Source organism: Peromyscus eremicus, chromosome 5 (genome assembly GCF_949786415.1).
Source record: "Peromyscus eremicus chromosome 5, PerEre_H2_v1, whole genome shotgun sequence".
In the NCBI taxonomy this organism is placed as follows: domain Eukaryota; kingdom Metazoa; phylum Chordata; class Mammalia; order Rodentia; family Cricetidae; genus Peromyscus; species Peromyscus eremicus.
Genome location: NC_081420.1, coordinates 57,254,184 through 57,275,620, shown reverse-complemented (window position 1 = coordinate 57,275,620; position 21,437 = coordinate 57,254,184). Strand labels below are relative to the sequence as shown.

At 45.1% G+C, this 21,437-nt stretch overlaps 1 protein-coding gene across 1 annotated transcript in view; it reads left to right on the top strand.

Moving 5' to 3' along the window:
- The window catches only part of Itih5 (inter-alpha-trypsin inhibitor heavy chain 5), an 88,753-nt gene that overhangs the window by 52,536 nt on the left and 14,780 nt on the right, over nt 1-21,437 (top strand). The window contains exon 8 of the mRNA XM_059263022.1: nt 20,512-20,680. Within this exon, the coding sequence (XP_059119005.1) occupies nt 20,512-20,680 (169 nt within the window). The remainder of the gene's footprint in view (nt 1-20,511; nt 20,681-21,437) is intronic.

Below are 21,437 nucleotides of genomic sequence, written 5' to 3'. Positions count from 1 at the left end.
GAGACACAGAGACACAGACACAGACAGAGACACAGAGAGAGACAGAGAGAGACAGAGAGAGAGAAAGAGAATAAGTGCATGCCCAGGGGGCATGAGTGGAAATCAGAGTGCAGCCTGGAATTCTGGCCCTTCTTTTCTACTTTGTGTGAGAAATGGTCGTTTATAGCCCCTCACTGCATGTGCCAGGCTTGCTGACCCTTGGGCTTCTGGGGATTCTCTTGTCTACACCTTACCCTCACCATGGGAATGCTGGTGTTACAGTTGCTCACTACTTCATCAGCTTTGGATAGGTTCTGGGTATTTGAACTCACGTCCCCACACTCTTGCGGTGAACGCCTTACCGACTGAGCCATCTCTCTGGCCCTCCAGTCATCTGTATGACTGGATCTGTTGCTTTCACCTTCATTGTGAGGCCTGGCTCTGGGGTCTCTCTAACAGCTACAGTGATGAATGGATCATTTCACAGGTGTTTCTCCTGTTGGGATTCCCTTGACACTCGGCACCACTCGGTGCCAGCCCTGGGTTCCCAGGTGGCTTGAACGGTTGTCTTCCATCCTCTCATTGAGTTGGTAGATGGTATCAGAGGATAAAGAACATGCACAACATCCCTTGTCCGTCGTTCACACCTTGACATTAGGGAGACTGTGAGTTAGCAGGTGGGAAGGACTTTTCTCTGGTGTCCTGTGTAACAGCGTGTGCTTCATTCATGGGCACCTTTCATGCTTCTAGGGTATCAGTTTCTTCCAGAGTGTTCGAAATCTAGCTACCAGGAGCTAGTTATATTATTTTTGATGTTACCTTCCAGGTGAACAGTCTGTGAGCTCCATGAACTTAGGGGGCATCTTGATTTTAACCATTATAGAATGTATTCCCAGTGCTTATCACAGGAGCATTAGATTTACTTTGTGTTTTTTTTTAAAGGTACAGTACATATAATTGAGTGATTAGTACTTACTAAGCAAGCACACTTTTTAAAAATGTACTTTTTATGTGCTTATGTATGTGCATGTGTTAATGTGTATGCACACATGTATGCAGGTGCTCATGTATATGTGTACTTGTCCTTATGGAGACCAGAGGCTGATGTTGGATGTCTTCCTCAACCATTCTCTTTCATACTTTTTGAGACAGAAGTCCCAGTGTATATACACTTACAAGCAGTAATCCTTTGGCAGTGCAAAGCCAGGCTTCTAGGGTCAAAGGGAGGGGTGATAAGAATCACATAGAGAGGCAGTGATTGTTAATTATCATTTGCAACCCAAAAGGGAAGTGACTAATGGGGAAATGAATTAACTAAAGGCTAAATTTGGGTAATATCTAAGAAGAGGGATCTTATGTGTTCAACTATAATCTTAAACGTGATTGGTAGAAAATGTTAAGAATCTATAAGTTGCTAGGTCAATGGGAGAAAATAAAACTGTCTTCTTTTTTCCTGTGGCTCCTATCTGTCCAAGCTATCTGCCGTTTTTCTGCAGGGTGGGGGAAAGTGTGCTCTGTCACTAGGCAACTTGTGTACAGCTAGATGCCTCTGGTGATAGTTAAAGGGAGATCTGGAACTGGAGGTAAGATTTGGGAAAGGAGGTAGTTAAGCTTAATTGGCACATCTGCCAGGCCTTTTCAAACAGGTAGCCTGGATGCTTAAGTCTGTTCTTAGAGAGTACAGAGGTGTCTCTGATAAGGCACTTTCCTCTGTCTGGGGATGGTCCTGGCCGGATGCTGCTAATGACGATAATTACAGGGAGGCTTGAACTGGGGTTCTGGCTGTGCATAGCTGTCAGCGCACAAGGTTATCTAAATATTCCTTTAGTAGAGGGGAAATGGTGCCCAATAAATGATGGAAAAGCTACAAGAGCACACAAGAAACTCATAGCAGAAAACGACTGATAATCAAAAGCCAAATATCACCAAGACTCCTTGAGCCTCAGCTTGACCTCTGGAAGGCCCTTGGCTTCTTCCAGGTGTTAGCTTTGTTACAATCAGCTGAAATCCTGCTTTGTATAATTTTGCGGCTTGCAGTACCAATCTGAAGCCTTCCAAGGTAACATTAGTTATGGACCACGTCTCAAGCTTTGAGTCTCCATCTGCTCTTGCTGGCATATAATGAGATGGAGAATGCTGCTCAGTGCAGATGAACGCACACAGAAATCTCCTTCCCAGGGGTCCAGCCAGCGGCTGGGTGCTATGAAGAACTAATGATGTGATTCTTCTTTGATGCATAAAATGAATTAGCAACATATTCTTATAAACAGGGTTGCATATTTCTTTCACTTCATGGTTTGGTTGAGCAGGTTGAACCTGAGCATGAAGGCTATGGAGATGCTAAGTGAGGACATGAGTGTGAAGTCCAGTGATGTCCAATAGTCTAGCTCACGGGTCTCCGTGAACCTGTGAACTTGCCACATTTTGAAAGGGAGGATTCTGGAAGATACCAGGGTATAAATGGAGTAGCTTTTAGGTGATAGGGATCAAGGGAGGTAGCGTGCACTAGCCTAACATCTGGAAGGTGTGGGTGGGCATGAGTAGTGGAATTCAAAGGACCTCCCCAGACTTGTGGTCTACTCAGGAGGATGAAGCTTCCAGAATGAATGAAGACTCAGGAAAAAGGTGTGTTGCAAGCATATCAAATGAGAGTGTGTCTAAAAACCTGGGAGGGATTAGGAGACAAAGAATGTGTGGCATCATACAAAAGACAATTAGTATGGAGTACCAGGTATCCTGAGTGCCTGTTTAGATCTTAGACATCATTGTAAGCATCTACATTGGAAGCAGTCCTGTGGCCCTAGGAAATAACAGAAGAGCCTAGCCTCCTTCGTTTTAGTTTCTGGGGATTTGCGAACTTCCTAGAAAAATGTAATACCTTCAAGCAGGTTGTTACCATTGTAAATACTTTTCAAAGTGATTCATTTTTATTTTATGTGTATGCGTGTTTGCCTGAATATATATGTATGTGCATGACATGTATGTCAGGTGCCTGAAGAAACCAGAAGAGGAAGTTGAATCCCCTGGGACAGACTTACACATGGTTGTGAGCTGACGTGAACGCTGGGAACTAAACTTAGGTCTTTCGCAAGAGCAGCCAGAACTCTGAGTCTCTGAGCCAGGTCTGTGGCCCCAGAAGTCACTGTAACTACGCATCACCAATGTGTATGTCTGCTTGTTTGTTCTTTTGTGGTACTGGGGATTGAACCGAAGACTTCACGCATGTGAGGCAAGAACTGGACCACTCAGCTACACCTCCAGCCCAGCAATCCTCCTATTGTCCTGCACCCATAGATAACACGCAAAGAAATAGTGGTGTCATATTCTAACAAAACTGTATTTCGCAGAACTAACTGAGGCCTGGGTTCTGCCTTGGGCCACAGTTTGCTGACCTCTCACCCAGTGCAATGACTAACCACGTGTGACTAGAGGCATTTCAGCTCCAGGCTCATTTTTAGTTGCCCTTGTCACCAATGGATGGATGTTTCAGGAATGTATTTCAAAATACATTCTAGATCTAGGACATAGGGCAGGGTACAGAGGATAATGAGGAAAATGTGTGTGTGTGTGTGTGTGTGTGTGTGTGTGTGTGTGTGTGTGTCTGCCTGCCTGCCTGCCTGAGCCAAGATATGAAGTAATTAATACATGAACAGAAGGCAAAACAACTTCCTTGGGCCAGTTGTAAGCTCCGAGATCTGTAGTTTCAAGAAAAAATAATTTCCTCACATTGATAATACAGATACTTAACTTTTTACCTTAATTATTCAGTGGGTGTGCGTTTGTCTGCGAGTGTGCACAACACTGAGGCAAAGGTCAGAGAACAACTTGCTGGAGAAGGCTCTCTCCCTCTCCTGCCATGTGGGTCTCTGAATTAGAACTCAGGTCATTCAGCTTGGAAGTAAGCGCCTTTACCCACCAACCCATCTTGCAATAGCACAGCTGACTTTAAATAACGTGGAGCTCCCCATTTGAAAATTTGGTTTGGAGGTAATTGAAGATTTCCCTAAATGAGGTCATGCCTAGAAATGCAGAGTGTCTCTGAGAACAGACATCTGACTGCCACACAAAGAAAGCCTGTGGAGAGGAGCACGCCATTCATTTGTCAGCATTTGGAATCACGGAACCAGCTGGAAATGGAAAAGCTTGCTCTCTTTCTCTGCTTCCTGAAAATTCTGTCCCTGCTCTCCAGCTTGGATGGGCAAGGTTTTTGTACAAAAGAGCTATAGAGAGGCAGAAAGGAAACCACTTCAGGTAACAGAGAGATAACCACTGTGAGTCAGAGAGAATTAAGTGAGATAACCAGCCTGGAAGTGCTTATCTGGGTGTCAGAAATCTTGGTCAATCCAGGGACTTCACAGCCTTGGCTAGGTGATTAAAATTGCAACTGGGTAAATTCCTCAGAGCTGCCAGAGTGCATCCACCCCCTTCTCTTGTTCAGGACACCCGACTCTCCCCCAAGTTTCATCTTGGCTTTGACTCCAGACTCAGATTCTCCAAGAATGAAACAAACATGTGATTGTGTACTGTGAGGCACGGGGGATACATAGATAAGCAGGAGCCTTTTCCCATGAGAAGCCAAAAGAAACAGAGAATTCAACAAAACCGACATGCCAAGTGCCCAACAGAGTAGAGATGGAGGCTTCAGTTATTGGACCACAGGGTGGGGACCAGTTCTTGGAGATGAAAGAGGTGTGTGTATGGTGGGAGGTGGAGAGGAATGCTTAGGGGACGGTGTAAGTGAGACTAGAAGGTCTCTTAGAAGTTACTTGAGTGAATGAGATAAGAATGGGAGAGAAGACATGTGCCACAGATGGGTAGAGTGCACAAGAGTATGGGAGTGAGAGAATGGGGGAGAAGACATGTGCCACAGATGGGTAGAGTGCACAAGAGTGTGGGAGTGAGAGAATGGGGGAGAAGACCTGTGCCGACAGATGTGTAGAGTGCACAAGAGTATGGGAGTGAGAGAATGGGGGAGAAGACCTGTGCCGACAGATGGGTAGAGTGCACAAGAGTATGGGAGTGAGATGCTTAGTGTTAATTTTCAACATGACAGAATCTAGACTAATCTGAGAGATGAGTCTCTGGGCATGACCTTGGGAGATTATCATGATTACACGTTAATTGACATGGGAAGACCCATCTTAATTGTGGATGGGGCTGTTCCTTACACAGGGGATCCTGCATAAAACAGAGAAAGCCAGCCACATACTATGTATGTATTCGTTACTCTCTGTTGTCTGATTGTGGATGCTTTGTGAACCATGAGACAGAATACACCTTTTCTACCTAAAGTTGCTATTGTCAACATACTTTATCATAGCGGCAGGAAAAGTAACTGATCCCCAGAGTTTCAAGAAAGTCTATCCAACTGTAAGTCACTCTAATAGAGGACATTAGCATTTGCTGGGGAAGAGAAATGCTGAACATTTGCACATTATTCAAATCCATTCTGTCGTGTAGATAGTGAAAGAATTCTAGGGATGAGAAAGAGCTGAGCAGCAAAAAAATTAATGATGGGAGAGTAAGAAGGGGCTGCCATGGGAGGCGGTTTCTTGGCAGCACAGAGATGGCTTTGAAGAAGGCTGGAAACAAGAAGGAACATGCTGTCGTCAAGAAGGGTTGGATGATAGCTTTGGAGTGGTGACATGAACGCTCTCTTGACATGAGCACTTGTAAAAGAGAGTGAAATCAGCACAGGACCTCAAGTGTATAGCTGGGCTGCTAAACAAGCAACCACCACCATGGAGTCTAACACTAAAGAGACAGGCATGGTGGATCACACCTCTCATCCCAGCACTTTGGAGGCTGAGGCAGGAGGATTGCCATTGGAGGCCAGACTGAGCACGGTAAGTTGTGGGCCAGTTTTAGAGTGAGATTCTGTTCAAAATGAGAGAGAGGAAGGGGGGAAGGGAAGAAGGGATCAGTGAGAAGCCAGTGGTGAGTATCTAAACTTAGTGATATTCCTCTAGAGGGGTGTTATTCTCTATACTTCAAGCTTTAAGCATCTCCATGGGGACAGCATTTGAGACCTTGGACCCTCTGAGATGGAAAGTTGTGCTTGAGACCTTGCACAGAGCTGATTCCTTTGAAGGACTGCATCCCCCACCACTATAACATGAAAAACTTCTGCCCACTAACACGAGACCACAAATGATACTTTGCCTATCTAGTCTATGGGCCTGCTTGGGATGGGGGAGAGGGACTTTACCCATAACCATGAGTTTCAAGTAAAATAAACCGGAAGATATTCGGGCTGGTGATCAAACTATACAGTTATATGATCAAGGAACTCTCTGATAACATATAAAGGGCTTCTGAGCCAAGATAACCTAGAAGTTCTTAGTAGAATCTTATGGGGGTCATACATCCAGGCTGCACAGTTTCCTCTCTAGTGAAACCCTCTCAGGAGGTATTAACACCCCAGATGTCCCTTCTCACTCCCCTCAAACTGGCTACAGCAGAACAGGAGAGTAAAAGGAGCTGCCACAGACTTTGGGACCAAGTTTAAAGTATGGATGCCTGAATCGGGGAGTGCTTTGTGTTTAAGAATATCATGGATTATATCTCCAACAGACTAGGAGGAGAGTGCTGCAACTATCCAGAAAGGAGAGGGGGAGAAATCAAGTCTGGAGTGTGGACTTGGGAAATCTCCAGACAGAAGTAGTAGCTGAAGAATGAATGAGATTCCTTTAGGGAGATGAGGGTCTAGGCTTCATGGAGGGGGAATAGAATGTATGAAGAGATATTGGGAGATGGAGTTTAGCACCATAGAGAAAGCCTCTTCTACTCCTGGGCACTGCTGTTTTGTGGTGGCGATCCGGTTGTTGAACTACTGTCTCCATAGTGGAATTGGTCATGTACAATCATGTGGCCACCCCCCAGTAGTACCAGAGCCTGCTTCTGTATCTCTCACTTTATAGGACGGGACCTGCTTCATGTTGTCTGATACACACAGTGTTGTGTAGATACGCTAGAGAGAAGTTTGGGGCTTCTGTAGAGTAGTCATGTGTCTTAAGGCTAAAGAACCAGGAATGCGTCTAGGGAGATGGCTTAGCTGGTAAAGTGCTTAGCATGCTCACATGGGGACCTGAACTTGGCTCCTCAGCACCCATGTAAAAAGTGTGAGTGTGCATGTCTGCAATTCAGTGCTGGCAAGGTGGAGACAGGGGGATGACTGGAGCTCACTGGCCAGCCAGCCTAGCTGAGATGTTAAGCTTCAGGTTCAGTGTGTGACCCTGTTTCAGAACAGAAGGCCTCCACATGCATGAACATGCACACACTTGCATGCATGGCTGCACATACATGGGTACACATTCACACAGACACATGTATGTAACACATGCGCACAAAGATCCACAGCTGGAGTTCTCTGCCACCTCTTTCCTGGCGCAGTGGATGAGCCCCCTAAACAGTGATCTAAAAGAAGTCTTTACTTTTCTTCTATCAGGTATTCTGACACAGCAATGAGAAAATACTACTACACTACCCCCCCGGGCAGCTGAGCCGGGGAGCTCATATCTGTAAGGATTCGGTTTTGTGCCTCCTCCATGTGTCTGAGAAAACTCCTGCCTTTTCTGTTCTGAACCTAGTCTCCTAGAACAAATGAGAAAGATGAAAAACAATTCACCCAAGTAACAGTTAAGCTGGCTTTAGGATCTCTTCCCTCCAATAACGAAAGCCTTGCTTGTCCCACTTGTGGCAACCTTAAGAGCATGAGGAGACAGATGGAGACACAGGGGTTGTATCACTCTCTCTGCCTGGCAGACGTGAGCTCCACTTCCTCTAAATATTTCCTGAATATACAATATAAGTCTTTGGTAAATTGTGTTTATTTCTTACATAACAGTCCAACAATTTTACATGGAGTATGACTTTTTCTCAGCCTCTGTGTTCTTCTCTTTTATGGTCCTGGCATTCCATGTTCTGGGAATTTAGAGTCTCAAGCCAGAGAGACAGGAATCATGAGAACTCAAGACCTAAGGGAAAGCTGAATGGGGCAAAGGCCAATTGAATGGCTCAAAGGCCATTGAAGAGTTAGACATCAAAAATCTGCAGAATGAAAGAGGCAGGATTCACTGGGCTGAGGTTCCACAGCCCAAGCATGCAGCTAGGTAATATAATCTTCAGGATTTAGAACAGACACTAGGGACCAAGTATTCCATAATTTTAGTCAGTAAGCTTGTCAGATCAATTGGTGAAGAACACCAGTTACCAGGGAGGTTTGTACATTATGGCAAATGTGCGTGCATTCGTGTATGTTTATGTGTGTGTTTCTTTGTGTGTACATGTGTGTGCAAGTGTATGTAGGTAATATTAGGTGTCTTTCTAAGTCACTATCTACCTTATATTTTTGAGACAGGATCTCTCACTAAACCCTGAGCTTGCCAATTTGGTTATGCTGGCTTGTCCAGTGAGCCTCACAGATCCTCCTGTCTCTGCCTCTCCTGCAATGGGGACACAGGCACATGATTCCTCTCCCAGTTTTTTTACATGGATATTGTGGAATTCGAACTCATATGGTCACACTTGCACAACAAATATTTTACTGGCCAAGCCATCTGCTCAGTTCTAAGTAATTTCTCTTGATAGCACTCTGTTGAAGAAAGAAGCCATACCAAGGGATGACCACAGCCATGAGTGAGTTGCTTTTGCATGCTTGAGAGAACAACTTGAAGGAGGGAGGAATTATATTCATAATTCAAATGTTTCAGTTCCTAGTGGCTACATTGATCCTAAGCCTGTGGTGAAGGAGTGTCAAAGCAGCCAGGAGCATTTGGAGGAGGAGACTGTCAACTTCTGGTGGATGGTGTAGAAAGTGAAAGAGACCTGGGAATAGACTTGACTTTCAAATGCATGCCCACCCTCACCTGTGGTCTGTTTCTCCAACTAGGGCCCACCACATAAAGTCTCCATAATCTCTAAAAGAGTGCCACCAGCTGGGGTCCAAGTATCTAATACACAAGCCTGCAGAGGATATCTTATATACAAACTGTAACAAGTCTACAGATAGAGACAAGACTGCATTTTTGATAGGGCAACCAAGACCATGTGGTCAGGTTGGAATCTGGCTAGGGTGAGAGCCATGAAATTGACTGTGAGTTGCCATAGGCCTTAATTAACCTTCCGCAAAGAGGGAAGCAGGGAAAGAGACCCATTTTGAGTGCTAGGGATGTACCTCAGTTGGTAGAGTGCTTGTCAACATGATGAAGCCCTGACTTTGGTACCCCGCACTGCACAAAACTGGGTGAGATGGTCTCCTCTCTAATCCCAGAACTCTGGAGGTAGGAGCAAGAAGATCAAGAGTTCAAGGTCATCCTTCTTAGCTACATGGGTTTGAGGACTGCCTGGGATACATGAGACCTTGTCCCCAAAAACAGAACCATTAGAAATTTTGAGTATTTTACATATCTAATATGAAAACCATGGATGTTCCCAGCATGCCATGAAGATGTAAAAAAAAAAATATTACTGGCAAAGAGCTTCCTAAAAAAATGTACCATAACATCATTAAGTTAATGTTTGACACATTTGTGGAAGCAAAGTCAAAGCACTAGAAACATCTTAATATGAGCCAGAGGGTGAGATGAGGCAATCGGTCCCTCACGCTAGGATGATGTCATTCAAATTCAAAGACTAAAGAGATCACAGTATGCTTATTTTGCAGAAATTATTCTAAGATCCATACATTTTCAGCCTTTCACAAATGTGAAGCCTGAATCTAGGCAGGATTTGCTTTCTAGCTGTCACTGTAGCTCAGGCTCGGTCCTGAAGGGTTACTGACATTTAGATTGGAGAGCTGGAGAGCTGGCTGTTCTTGCAGATCATCTACGTTTTGAGTCCTAAATAAAATGTGCTCCACTTCAGGAGATGCTTGCAGTGGAGTGAGATTGAAAAGGAAATCACACAAGTATGGTGGCACATCCCTGCAATCCCAGCAGTCAGTGTGCAGAGGCAGAAGAATCTCACTGTTCTAAAACACTTAAAGACCTCTTGACTTGTAGCCCAAACTCGTCATGTAAAATTTATCTTCACACTGTTACAGAAAAAAAGCACTGTTGCAACCCTGTTACTTTCACTGGGTGTGGTTGAATAACAGTGCCTTTCAATGTATTGGGATCTTGACAATCCCCTTCTATCGGGGTCTGTGGGGGTCCAGCCCCTCGGAAGTCCCCTCCCAGGGTCTGGGAAGAATCTACAACCAGCCGATAATTAATCTTTGAAGAAAAGAAATGAATCTATGTACACGAGACCCCTTAGTCCATATACTTTATTATTCTGTGTCAGTTACAAGCTTATATTCTGCTCTCATATTTAGCTCCTTCTTGCCTAATTTCTCTCTACACTTATCTGTGGTCCCCTCTAGGTTCTATCATAATTCCTTCATCTTAGTTCTGCCCCTTCTAGGTTCTCATCCATCTTGTTCTTTCCCATATCATCTCCTCTCCCATCTCCTTCTCTCTCATCTGTTTCTTCCTCATCTAGTTCTTCCCCATCTGGCTCTTCCTCATCTTCCATCTCATTCCTCTAGTACTCTCTTCTAGCCCTTCAGCCTAGTTCTTCCCCATCTCAGTTTGTTCCTCTCAAGTTCTTACCCGTCTAGTTCTTCCATTCTCTTTTCTCTTCTCTGTCCTCTCCTGCCATTTTTTCTGCAGGGTGGGGAAAGTGTGCTTGGTCTCTAGGCAACCTGTGTACAGCTAGCTGCCTCTGGTGATAGTTAAAGGAAGACCTGGAACTAGAGGTAAGATTTGGGAAAGGAAGAAGTTAAGCTTAATTGGCACATCTGCCAGGCCTTCTCAAACAGGTAGCCTGGATGCTTAAGTCTGTTCTTAGAGAGTACAGAGGTATCTCTGATAAGGCACTTTCCTCCATTAGGGATGGACCTGGCCGGATGCTGTCAATGAGGATAATTACAGGGAGGCTTGAACTGGGGTTCCGGCTGAGCATAGCTATTAGCACAGAAGGTTATCTAAATATTCCTAAAAGTGGTTAGATAAGGAGTTAGAGGTCTATAAAGTTAGTAAGGCTGTAAGAAAGGAGGGTCCGAGCTAAATTGTGTAAAGCTATTACTTAACACCCACCTGACCTAGGTGGTGTCTCCTTGTGGAATTTACCTTAAATCAGGAGACTTGCATGTGGGCTGTTATTACTGTTAGTCCTTGAAAGTGGCTAAAGGAGATATCTGATTCCAGAGGAAGTCTTTCCTGAGGCTGTTCTCCAAATACCTGGAATGTGTATGTCCAGAGAGTGATCAGTCCACACTGTTAGCCCTTCTTAGGGAAAAATCAATGGGGAAAACTATGAAGGCACACATGATTTTCATAACAGAATACAGCTGATATGTAACAAGCCAAGTAACACCAAAAGCTCCTTGGAATTTGACTTTTTCGGGAGGAATTTCTTGATCCCTCCAGGTAGTGACTTTGCCGTAACTAGCTGAGTTCTTATGATATATTCCTGCGGCCCACAGCACCCTTCCTGGAGGAAGAGGACATGATTGACAGGCCATGAGGAGCCAGTGCAGGAGTATTTTTCCCTTTCCACTCCGGAGTCCAGTGTGTCTTGGGCACATTCCATTTCCTACATCGTTTCTCAGAAATGGAGGGCTATTTTAATGGTATATGTTTTCTGCTTACCACTCTCTTCTCTGTTCCTAACCAGACTTCCAGAAAGTCTTCAACCTCTGTGTTGGTTACTTTAAACTTTGCGCTTTAAGAGTTTTTTTCTCTTGGGTTCGTTCAAAAGGGCCTTGGGGACCAATGAAAGAGAAAGAGTCAGCGCCTTGGTAAACATTTTAGAATGAGGTGTGTGTGGGACTCAGTCGGGGGACAACACTGGCATTGTACTGAAAACAGTGTGGCCAATAACTCATTCCCTTGAACTTGGATTCATCTATGATGTCACGGGTTCGCCTTGTGGTATGCCCAGCAACCTAGGTCTTGTGGTACAAAAGCCTTCTGTGTCAGTTCCTGTGTGGTTTGACACAGATGCAGAGCTATTTGAGAAGAGCTGTGTCCGTGGGTACCCTGATGGAAGTATCGGGGAGGAGTGGGCAACAGCTGGCCTTGGCATGGGCTCCACTGACCTTTCTTTGAGGGTCTTATTGGACACTGATGTCATTCGCTGCATAGTAGTTGCCAGAGGGGGGTGCTCATGCCTTTGAGGGCTGTGCCAAGAGCCTGCAGCTGCATGAGCGTGGTTTCGTTGGAAAGATGGAGAGGAAGAGAGATGTGAATGCCAACTCTTGTCTCTAATGTAGCTTAGTGCAGGACCCACAGGGCACAAGACAGAGGTGCCTCTAAATGTTGCCTTCCCTAGGGGTGAAGAATGAACAGGGGTCTGCAGATCTAAGAGCCCAGCTCTACCTTCCATAGGCACCACAGAGAAGACTAAGCCGTATTCCTCATCCACATCCGCTGGAACAAGAAGGACCACTGCCATCCATAGGAATGGAGGGAAGATTTGAGGCCTAGAGTGTGCTTTAGTTTATTAAAGAGATCAGCCAGCAAGAGGCCCCTGGAGAGCATATGCCAGATCCCAATAGTGCCAACAACCCACAGTCAGAATCCATCGATGGACTCCTAATGACATGTAAAGACCAGATGCAAATGTCCAGATATGTCATCAGGAAAGACCTTGAAACTTCCAGGCTATATTTGGACATGAGAATATAGAAGGATACCCAAAAATAATGATCCGGGGTAGTGCCTGGATGAGTTTCATGGAGAGTAAACGACTTATGTCATAGTCAACCTAAGGCAGAGCTGGAATGGACTTCTAAGATGTTGTTTATAAAGAAAATACTTCATTCTTCTTTTAATCTAGGGAAAGTATGCACAGGATGAGGAGTTTGTCACAATAAAATAGTGTTAAGCAATAGTGTTAACAATCTTTAACTTTTGAGATCTTAAATAGCTAGGACTAGGAGGAATCTTGTCTAATATCTGCACCCAGGCCAAGGTTTAGCTTCACTAGACAAATAAATATATTTGTATCCATTTATCTATGTGTAGACATTATATTTATTTTTGCATATTTTTCATTATTTTTGGGTATCCTTCTATATTCTCATGTCCAAATATAGCCTGGAAGTTTCAAGGTCTTTCCTGACGACATATCTGGACATTTGCATCTGGTCTTTACATGTCATTAGGAGTCCATCGATGGATTCTGACTGTGGGTTGTTGGCACTATTGGGATCTGGCATATGCTCTCCAGGGGCCTCTTGCTGGCTGATCTCTTTAAGAGTTTTCTTTCTCCTCAGCAGGCATTCCATGAATTCCTTGTTTTTCTCGCTGAAGACACATCCATTTGGTTTTCTTGCCTCTTTACAATCACCTGCTTTCAAGTATTCCCAGCTCTCCCTAGAGAGTCCCCACCCTGCAGTTGCTATGCATGATCTGAACCTCCCTCTCCTCCGTGCCTTGCCATGGAATTTTACACTGAATAGGGACAGTAACTTGTTGGGAGCATAAGAAATATTCCGGCATCAGGCATTTAGCCCCTCTCTCCAATCAGACTGCCCCTACACTAATTGAATTCTCCTCCACTGGAACTCTATGCAGTGCATCAAAATTAGGGAGACAAGATGTACTATGTAGCCCAAGCTGGACTCAACCTTGTAATCTCCTGCCTTTGCCTCCTAAGCAGTGGGATTACAGACTTACTCCACTATGCCTGGTTTTAAGTAATTTTGTATACTGATTTGTGTGTGTGTGTGTGTTATGTGTGTGCAGTGGGGGGTATATGTTCATCTGGGAGCATTGTTTGTTTGCCTGTATATGGAGGCCAGCAGTCAACCTCAAGTATCCTTCCTCAGGAACTAGCTACCTTGTTTTATAGAAGATTTGTCTATTTGTTTGTTTTTTGTTTGTTTGTTTATTTGTTTGTTTGTTTTGAGACAAGGTCTCTTACTGAGACCTAACTTTGAGACTAGAAGAAGAAATCTAAGCAATGTGGTTTCCATGGTTTTTGTTCAGGCTTTAGAAGGGCATTGGTAGGTGGTAGCCCACCTTGTCCATCACCTGTACCAAAACACATACTTCTTAGTTACAATCAACCTTATCTGGTTTGGCAGGAACCCCAAAAGGGATCCAGTTCAGCACCTCATGTTCTCCTCCTTCACCTCTAGGACCGTTCCAAGGCTCAGAGAAGCTCAGAGTAAATATTCACTGCCTCTCTGGGCTTCCTCTGATCTTTCTGGAATGTGCTAAGCCTGTTTCTGGACTGTATTCTTGGACAGAGGCTGACTAGGCTTCTGTTAATCTTCAACCTTTAAGTATGATGCAGAAGAGAATCAGTGCACGCTCACTATTGCTGACTGCTCTGTGGCCCCTCACTCACCCCCTCCCTCTCGATCCTGGTAGGGAAGGCAGAGCTCTGAAGCTGATCAGCCGATCAAGGTGGATAAAAGAGTGAGTCAGGGGTTAAGGTAGGGTTGAGAGGCTGTAGGCCACTAAGCTCCCTCTGGGATGGGTTGGGAGATTCCCCCAGGCACCTCTAAAGGGCCTGGGAATGGAGCGCTGTGGGCTGCTGGCTCTCCTTCCCTTGGTGCACATGAGGATAAGTCATAGCTGAGGCCTTACAAGGTCATGAGGAATGAGTAGTATCTGATCCAAGAGGAAAGTAGGGAGACTGAATGACTGTGGAGAGTATTCAACATGACGGGGAAAATACCCACAAAGGACAGGCTGATTGTTTCCAAGGATTTTAGGATACTGTTTAAGAGTTCCTAGAGATACCAGCAGCTAAACAAACAACTGTTTTTGACAAGGGCCCTTGAACCACAGCCTGGCCAGCTCCAGATCCCTCAGAGCTGTGGATTTGAGTTCCCAGAGACACAGCCTAAAGAGAATACCTGTTTATTGATGTTCTCAGCCATGGTCCTGCAGACCTTTCAGGGATCTACATGTTTGATGGGGAATGACACCTGTCTGATGTTCATGCTAGGTGAGCTAGCTCAGTTCTTAGTTATGTACAGTCCTGGCTCCCACAAGGCAACGGTGTCTCCACAGTGGATGGGTCTTCCTACCTCAGTATGTAATCAAGACAGTTATCCATGGGCATGCCCGGAGGCCCATCTCCCAGGCAATTACAGATTCCGTCAAGTGGACAATGGCCACTAACTCTCACAGTTCCCAAAGACCAGTTTGATTTTTCTCTCCTGCATTCCCTAACAAAATTCTGTCTGTCTGTCTGTCTGTCTGTCTTTTTCCTCTGTTCCTAAGTCCATTTGTTTTTCTCTTCTTTTTTGTTGTTACCGGCCTCCCTTCTTCACACACAGAGAGACAGGAAAGTTCTCGAAGGACCAGGTAGCACACCAGCGTTCTGCCAGTGGTTACTCCTAGCTGAGTGGGATCATGTGAGCTTTGTGTTTTTCTTCTAGTTTTTTTTTTTAAATGAGGAATAAGATGGCATGGTGACATACACCTTTAATTCCAGAACTCAGAAGTCAGAGGAAGGAAAGGGGCAGGGACTGGAAAGTCTCTGCAATTCTGACTTAGCCAGGGGATAAATGGTGAGACTCAAGAAGAAGAGGAGGAGGGAAATGAGGAAGAGGGAGAAGGAGGAGGGGGAGGAGGAGAGATATGCTGGCCCATGCCTGGAACTTGGGAGGCTGAAGCAGGAGAATCCATGAGTTGGAGGCCAGTATGAGCTATCTATCAGATTCCAGGCCATCTTGGGCTACATAGTGAGACATTGTCTCAAATAAGGTATGCAAACAAGTATGTAAGTTAGTAAATAAAATGAAAGACATCAACAAAGGGAGAACACTCTGATTGCAATCCTTCAGATATTCAGAAAAAAGAGGTGAAATTCCAGGATTGGGTGCTGAAGAACTTGGGGCTTGCTGGTGGGGCAGGAAGAAAATTGGACACGATAGTCACCTTTGTTAGTTGGGCATCAGGGCTTTGGAAGGTTCCTTTGTCCGGGAGAGAGAGAAGAGCCAAGAGTGCCAGATTTGAAGGAGAAGAGAAAGTTTCCAGGTTTCAACAAGTTAAGTCTGAGCTGCCCAAGGGTCCTGCCTGGAGAACTGACTGGCAGATCAACCTGAATTTAGAGAGAAGCACATTCTGAAGGGGAATCTGGAAATCGGGGAGGTGAGAATTGGTGGTTACACCCTGGATTTGGATAAATTTGCTGGGGGGAAAAGTGAAGCATGAGAGCCTAGTTGGAGATTTGGCTCGTCATTCTATGACTCTTCCATTGAAGGGAGCAAGAAGGAAGTACTGGGGGAGATCATGGGAAAGACAGAGAGAGGACTTCCGAAAGCCAGAACAAACATTCACAGGATGCACCCTAATCCTTTTGTAGTATAGATTCTGTGGACTGTCTCAGGGCACTCAGCCATATTTCCTGGGGATGGGAGTCAGGGCTGAGAAGGGGAAGGAAAACCCTCCACATCAAGATTCTGCTTCTGAGAAAAGGCTTTGAGTGAGGAGGAGCCAGAACAGGGAAGAGGCAGAACAGGGGGGCTGTCTTAGCTTTATGAGGGACAATTAGTGCTTCCTTGCATCTCATTTCCTGGAAGAACTGGGAGTGGGATGCAGCCCCGGGAAGGATGGGGAGATGGACTGTGGGATGCAGCCCCAGGAAGGATGAGGAGATGGACTGTGGGATACAACCCTGGGAAGGATGAGGAGATGGACTGTGGGATGCAGCCCCGGGAAGGATGAGGAGATGGACTGTGGGATACAACTCTAGGAAGGATGAGGAGATGGACTGTGGGATACAACCCTGGGAAGGATGAGGAGATGGACTGTGGGATGCAGCCCCGGGAAGGATGAGGAGATGGACTGTGGGATACAACCCTGGGAAGGATGAGGAGATGAACTGTGGGATACAACCCTGGGAAGGATGAGGAGGTGGACTGTGGGATACAACCCTGGGAAGGATGAGGAGGTGGACTGTGGGATGCAGCCCCGGGAAGGATGGAGAGATGGACTGTGGGATGCAGCCCCCTGGGAAGGATGGAGAGATGGACTGTGAGATGCAGCCCCCTGGGAAGGATGAGGAGATGGACTGTGGGAGGAAGCCCCGGGAAGGATGAGGAGATGGACTTAATGGACTGTGCCCATTGTTCGCATCCCTGGGTGGATATGGAATTCCTGCAGTGCTCTCTGCAGGGATGTTATAGAGGATGGATTCATTAGCTACTGCCAAAAAATGAACTGAAAGAAGCAGAGCCTGGCAGGCGAGCTGGAAGGGCTCCCAAAACAAGCTGAATGCTGCAAAGGCTCTAACTCGGGATACTTGGCTTCCAATGGTCTTGGAGCTGCAGATCCCACTGTCTTGGATGCCAGTCTGGGCCCTGGCATGAGACTTCCTGTGCTTTAATCCAGTCTCCTACGGGATGTGATTGTTAATCCCTCCACACCTCAGCGGCATCTTTTGTAAAGTGGGAACAGTGATTGAAGCGTTACCACAGATGACTGTGAGGACTGAGCCAGCCAATCATCTTGCACTCAGCATAATAATCTAGTGGGCATAAATACTAGCTGTTAATATCACCACCATCATCATCTTCTTCATATTTCTAGTGATATCTCTAGACTCTGCTGTTTTTCCAGTCCCCCAGAATGAAGAAATGGTGGGAAGGTAAGGAACAATAATTCAGCAGGGATCACCAGGGAGCTGGGCAAACGCACGCTCGGGGTAGCAGCTCTCCACTTACTAAGCTATATGGGAGAGGGTGTAATGGAGAGTTTTAAATGCAGACACATCCAGCATAGTTCGCTAAAGCGGATGTTGGAGCTTCCTTTGGAATACATCCAAGAGTTAGACTGAGCCCTTAGAGTAAGCTCTGGATACAGGATAGAAAGCTGAGGGAACTGAGAAAGAGGGAAACCTGCAGAAGGGACACTAGAAAGTGGTGGGAGTTTCCCATGGATGGAGAGGCAGAAGGTACAGTACTGTCTGGATCCAGGATATAGATAGAGCAAGGCCCCCAAAACCTGGGGGAAGGCCAGTGGGATGCTAGAGCAAACATACATTCTGTACCATGCATTATTCTGTAAACGCACCCACAACCCTAGAAGCCACTGTTTCTCTGAATTCTCCTTGTACTTCTTTCTGGGAACCCAATAATAGCAAACCCAATATAACATTGACTATCTTCCCAGCTGCCTTCCAGGCACCTTTCATCTTGTCCTGATTTAACCTTCGTGACTGATGAGGCAGGCACTGTTATCCTGAGTTTGCTGATGGGATAGTGTAGGAGCAGTGATGTATGCTGCCGAACTTACAGCATAGGGCTGGACCAAGAGTAAATAATGTGCCCAGGATCATTGCTATGGTGACTGTGTAATGCAGGTCCTTAACTTCATATACTGAGTCTCTTTAAATGTCTGATGAACCCGGGCGGCAGTGGCGCACGCCTTTAATCCCAGCACTCGGGAGGCAGAGTCAGGTGGATCTCTCTGAGTTCGAGGCCAGCATGGTCTACAGAGGGAGATCCAGGACAGGCACCAAAACTACAGGGAGAAACCCTGTCTCAAAGAAAGCAAATAAACAAACAAAATGTCTGATGACAGTGCTCACAAGGCATGGTAGCATTTGTCACAGTACCCCTGCATGGTTATCAAATCTCTTGTCCAGGCTTAGACTGTTTCTCTTTTCAAGTTCTTATGGTTTCTTTTTCTGCAAGACATGTCAGTTTTAAATAGTCCCCTTTATCCAGTTATCATCCCCCAAATTCACTTTACCCCTTCTTTGTTTTGCTCAAGTTTTTTTTTTTTTTTTTTTACTTTCAAGTAGCTCTTTTTACTTTCTATTTTCTATGCTACATAGTTCTGTCAGTTCCTTTAAGACCTGGATTCCTGCCCTCCCCTCCCCTCCCCTCTTCTCTCCTCTCCTCTTCTTTTCTCTTTTCTCCTCTTCTTCTTATCCTTTCTCTTTTTCCCACTATCCTTCTCTCAGTTCTTAGAGACAAAAATCTTACCATGTAGCTCAAATTGGCCTTAGTTTCAATTCTGACACTAGCCCCGAATGCTAGGATTACAAGTGTACCACCATGTCCAGCTTCAAATTCTTTTCTTTATAGAATATCCCCATGTCATTCTGTTTCAGAGATTTTATAATATTTAAAAATTCCATGATAGCAGCCCAAGAAATGACTCAGTGGATAAAGGCTCTTGCCACCAAACCCAATGACCTGAGTTCAATCCCTGGGACCTACATGGTGGGAAGAGAGAACTGACCCCTGAAAATTGTACTTTGATCTCTACATATGATACTGCACAAGCACACACACCTTATCTGCCCACACAAATAAATACATGTAACAAAAATCTTTAAAAAATAATATTGTCTTAGTAAAAGTTCTGTTGCTGTGATGAGACATCATGGCCAAGGCAACGCACGTAAAATAAAACGTTTAATTGGGGCTGGCTTACAGTTCAGAGGTTTAGACCATTAACATCATGGAACTGAGCATGATGGTATGCAGGCAGACATGGTGCTGGAGAGTAGCTGAGAGTTCTACATCCTATACATAGGCAGCAGGGAGAGAGAGACACTGGGCTTGACTTGAGCTTCTGAAACCTCAAAGCCCACCCCCAGTGACACACTTTCTCCAATAAGGCCACAACCTACTCCAACGAGGCCATGCCCCCTAATATTTTCAAATATGCCAGTCCCTATGAACCAATGGGGACCATTTTCATTCAAACTACCACAGATATATTTATTATTATTTTTAATTTTATAATTTGTTATATATTAAGTCATTAATTTATCACTACACCTATACTTTTTGAATGTTACTGGGTGATAGGATGATGAGTGAAACCCACCTACAGAAACCTTAACATCTGTTACAGGAAAAAGACATAAAATAAGCCATCATTACTCTGAAATGTGCTTTTCTGACAGGAGTGTGTTAAATTGAGGACCAGCTTAGTGGAAGGACTGGCAGGTCTCTTTGGAGCAGCGAGGACAACTTTCATAGTGAGAATTTAGGTCAGTCACTTGTCTGGGTACTGAAGAATGATGAGTGGTTTCTTAGGTGAAATATAGGGATAGAACAATGTTGAAGAACATTCTAGCTCAGGAGAATGGCGGTCACAATCTGTGAGATGGATCAGAAGGTAAAGATGTTTGCTATTAAACCTTATAACTTGAGTTCAACCCACAGGACTTGTATGGTGCAACTTCCATGAAATATCCTCTGACCCCTACTCCTGTGACATAGTCAAGTGTGCATTCACATGCACACCCACACATACATACACATATACAAAATCAAACCTTAATTTAAAAGTTTTAGAAAAGAATGTGCAGATGCATAGGCATGGAATGTCAGGCCAATGCATCTGCACATGCAGCATGAGACCTAGTATTGAGTAAAACACTCATTCATGTCTTCTGTTCAGTTGTCATGTATTTGTACCATGCTCTAGCCAGTGACAAGTGTCCTTAACATAGCAGACATTAAGTTTAATTCCTGAGACTGGTCCTGGTAGTTGGTTTCTTAGTCAGGGAACACATGGACCAATGGGCTCACATGTGACCGAGTTGGGTTTTGTCTTTACCTAGACCAGGGAAGCCCTCGTCACAATTCTCAATGACCTCCGACCCCAGGATCATTTCAATATCATTGGGTTTTCCAACCGAATTAAAGTGTGGAAGGACCACCTGCTACCGGTGACTCCTGATAACATCAGGAACGGCAAGCTCTACATCTACCACCTGTCACCCACTGGAGGTAAGAGGGATTTCTTCCAGCCTTTCTACCCAGCTTTGACAAGATCATAGGTTCCTTTTCTGTAAAGGAACAAGGCTTTGAGAGTTGAAGCTGATACTAAGAAAGGAAGCAGTGATAACAATATCCCCAGGTGCCTGGATTTCTTCAAGTTTGTAAATTCTCAATCCTTAGACCTTAGTCAAGTTATAATTGGAAAATCCATCCACAATTTGGATCCTACACAAGGAAGCTGGTTTTGGTAAATCGTTCTTGGTTGGAGAATTTTTTTTAGGTTTATTTTTATCTACTTGTATGTGTGTGTTTCTGTAAATTGATGACACCTATGTATGAGTGCCGGTGGAAATGGGAAGAGGGCATCAGATCCCCCCTGGAGCTGGCCAGGTAGTTGTGAGCCACGTGGTGTGAGTCCTGGGAGCTGAACTTGGCTCTGGTGAAAGAACAGGAAGTGATCTTAACTGCTGAGCCATCTCTCCCTGGGACGGAGAATTGAAGCCAAGTGTATGATCCAGTGTTTTTTATGAACTCAAGCAGTGGCAGATGGAACTGCCCTATAAAACAGTCTTGTGTGAGCTGCAGCATGGTGAGAGCATGAATCTCAGATACCCTGGGCCGTGCTGTGGATGAGGAGTGGAAGGAGGAGAGGGCTGCTCCCCAAGTCACTGCATGCATACCTTGAGTGCTGTGCCTGGTGTGTGTGCAGGAGGTCAGGACAGGGGCATGAAGACAGCAAAGCTTTCTCAGACTGCAGAACCAGGCA